Source organism: Miscanthus floridulus, chromosome 1 (genome assembly GCF_019320115.1).
Source record: "Miscanthus floridulus cultivar M001 chromosome 1, ASM1932011v1, whole genome shotgun sequence".
Taxonomy (NCBI): Eukaryota; Viridiplantae; Streptophyta; class Magnoliopsida; order Poales; family Poaceae; genus Miscanthus; species Miscanthus floridulus.
In genome coordinates this window covers 50,837,340-50,839,909 of record NC_089580.1, presented here as the reverse complement: position 1 = coordinate 50,839,909, position 2,570 = coordinate 50,837,340, and the positions used below count along the sequence as shown (strand labels likewise).

Genomic DNA, 2,570 nt, shown 5'->3' with positions numbered 1-2,570 from the left:
ATATGTTTCTTCTGGTGTGCATGTGCATAGTGAAACATTTGATTAAATGCTACTCGTTACAAATTATAGTTTACTTTGGTTTTATCTTAAATCAAATTAACTTTAACCAATATCTTAAATCAAATTAACTTTAACCAAATTTATAGAAAAATACACCATTATCTATTCGCAAAAAATATATATATACACCATCATCTACGATATCAATTTCAGTTTCACCGTATTCTCCGCGAAATATATTTTAGTCATACATACAACATCAATTTCAGTTTCACCGTATTCTCCGCGAAATATATTTTAGTCATACATTTATTTGAACTCGTAGACGTTAACATATATATTTCTAATTTCTAAAAACTGTTAAATTTAAAGACATTTAATAATTTATTAGAACAAAGCCGAAGTGAACACGAGCGGCGAATGGAATGGAAGACCCCGGCAGTGGATCCGATCAGAGCTTGTTGTGATCGTGGCACACCTGGCTCCGGACTTTCATCTCTGGCACGCCGAAGATGATGTGGCAGTCAGGGTAGGCCACCGCGGGCAGCTTGAGCACCCCGAAGATGGCGACCTTCCCGGGCACCCTGGCGCTGGCGTCCAGCGGCACCGCGCCGGCCTCCATGTCCTTGACCAGCTGCGCCAGCTCCGCGCCGAAGCTGCTGGACAGCACGGTCATCACCAGCTCCATGGTGCCGTCCCCCTTGCTGGAGATGCGGCTGGGGTCGACGCCGGCGACGCCGACCAGGACGCCACGGTACCAGAGCTGCGCGGCACCCGACGCGTACGAGAAGGACGCCGGGTTGGGGTTGTGCACGCCCACGGTGAGGAGCATGGTGAGGTTGAACTGGAAGTCCGGGCCCGGGCCCGGCGCGAAGCCGATGACCCGCGACGAGACGAGCCGCGTGGTGGGGTCGCGGACGCGGAGCACGGTGAGGAAGAGCACCAGGAGCGTGATGCCCAGGAGCAGGGCCGCGCCCATGGAGACGAGGAGGCAGACGTAGGCGCAGCGGCGCCGGCGCCGGCGGCTGCTCTGGTGGCGGAGCTCGTCGGTTTGTTGGTTCTTGGAGTGCGGCGGCGGCGTGGTCGTGGTCGTGGTCGTGGTGTGCGTGGGGAGCACGGCGGCGTCGGAGTCCATCGGGACGGACGTGGCGGTGTCAGCGGCGTGGCGCGCGTGCACCGTCCGGCCGGGCTGAACGGAATGGGCGCGGGAGGGATGGATGGATGGATGGATGGAATTGCAAAATTTTCGATGCGTTTGGTCGTTTGGAAGCCAGGGGACAGGGGGAGTTTTAACGAGGAGGTTGGCTCGTTTAGTGGCGCGGCAGTGGTATTTTTAAAACTGATGACAATTTTTTTTTATCGGGTACAACTTAGACACACACAATCCATGCACTCCACACTTATACCACACGTACACGCACGCGTGCGCGTCCATACACACACAAAGAAGAGATTGGGAGGCGTCGCCTCCAGTGCGCAGGAAACGCACGGTCCCGCCGGATGCGCACGCTAGAAAAATTCTAAAAAAAAAGGATGCGATCACTACGGTTTAAACCCTGATGCGTAGCGTCCCACTCATACTACTGAAACACACACAGGCGCATTCGCAAGACTGATGAATTGAAACCGCACGGCTATTTTTGCTCCGTGGTGTCAAAATTAGTTCGTTGAGTTTGTCGGTACACTGCTCCTCGATCCCTCCTCGTTCGTATCGTATTCTTTTTTTCTACTAGATGCTGCTGTGCCGTGACGTAGCATCAGTAAAAAAAAAAAAAATTCAAGCGCGGATAAACTACATTATAGGTAAAATAAACTTGAAACAGAAAATAGTGGATAATCTGGTAGTGTAGCATATATTTCATTGCATTGCATAAACATTTGCCAAACGATCAGAACTCAGATACAGAAAACAGTACATTTCGCTTCACGTTGATGCCTTGAGAATCATGTCTCCACAGCAGAGGTTTCCTGTAATCATCATGAACCATTTATAGTCCACAACACGCGTCTCCTGTTGATCTGTAGCCGTGGTAGTAGATCTGGATAATCTAAAGTAAGAAAAAAGAAGTCTCCCTTAACATATCAAGCATTCACTACTTGTAAAAACGTTTTTAGAGGCAACTGAAAACTATTTGTAAAGACGGTTATTTTAGCCGTCTCTACCCGTGCGTGCGTCGGCGATTTCTAGAGGCGTAGCCGTCTCTAGAAATTAATTTCTAGATAGATGTAAGCTTTTAGACAAATAAAAAAATGCAACCTAAGAGGGCCCATCGTTTCTATATCCGAGGGCATTTGAGTAACTCAAAAAATTATATAAATTCAAAATCATTAATTTTAATACATACTCCCTCAGTTCTAAATTATAATTCAACCTTAGCAGTTTTTTTTTTTATAAGAGTCAAGTTTTATTAGCAGCAAGAAGCTTCAGAAAGGGAGATGCCCTCCCAGAGTACAGCGTTCAGAGCCTCACAACGGAAGCAAGTCCCTTCGGAGTTCGGACAACGCCATTACCATTCATTTTTCATTACCATTTCACGAGGCGGCTCCTGGGCACATTTTTGCTTTGGCTT

The 2,570-nt window shown here is 48.2% G+C and overlaps 1 protein-coding gene across 1 annotated transcript; it reads right to left on the bottom strand.

The window, feature by feature from the left end:
- Positions 1-258: 258 nt before the first annotated feature.
- On the bottom strand, positions 259-1,360 carry LOC136483466 (uncharacterized). Its single transcript, XM_066480552.1, has one exon. The coding sequence runs from the start codon at positions 1,133-1,135 to the stop codon at positions 452-454; it is 684 nt and encodes a 227-aa protein (XP_066336649.1). The 5' UTR covers positions 1,136-1,360; the 3' UTR covers positions 259-451.
- Positions 1,361-2,570: the final 1,210 nt, after the last annotated feature.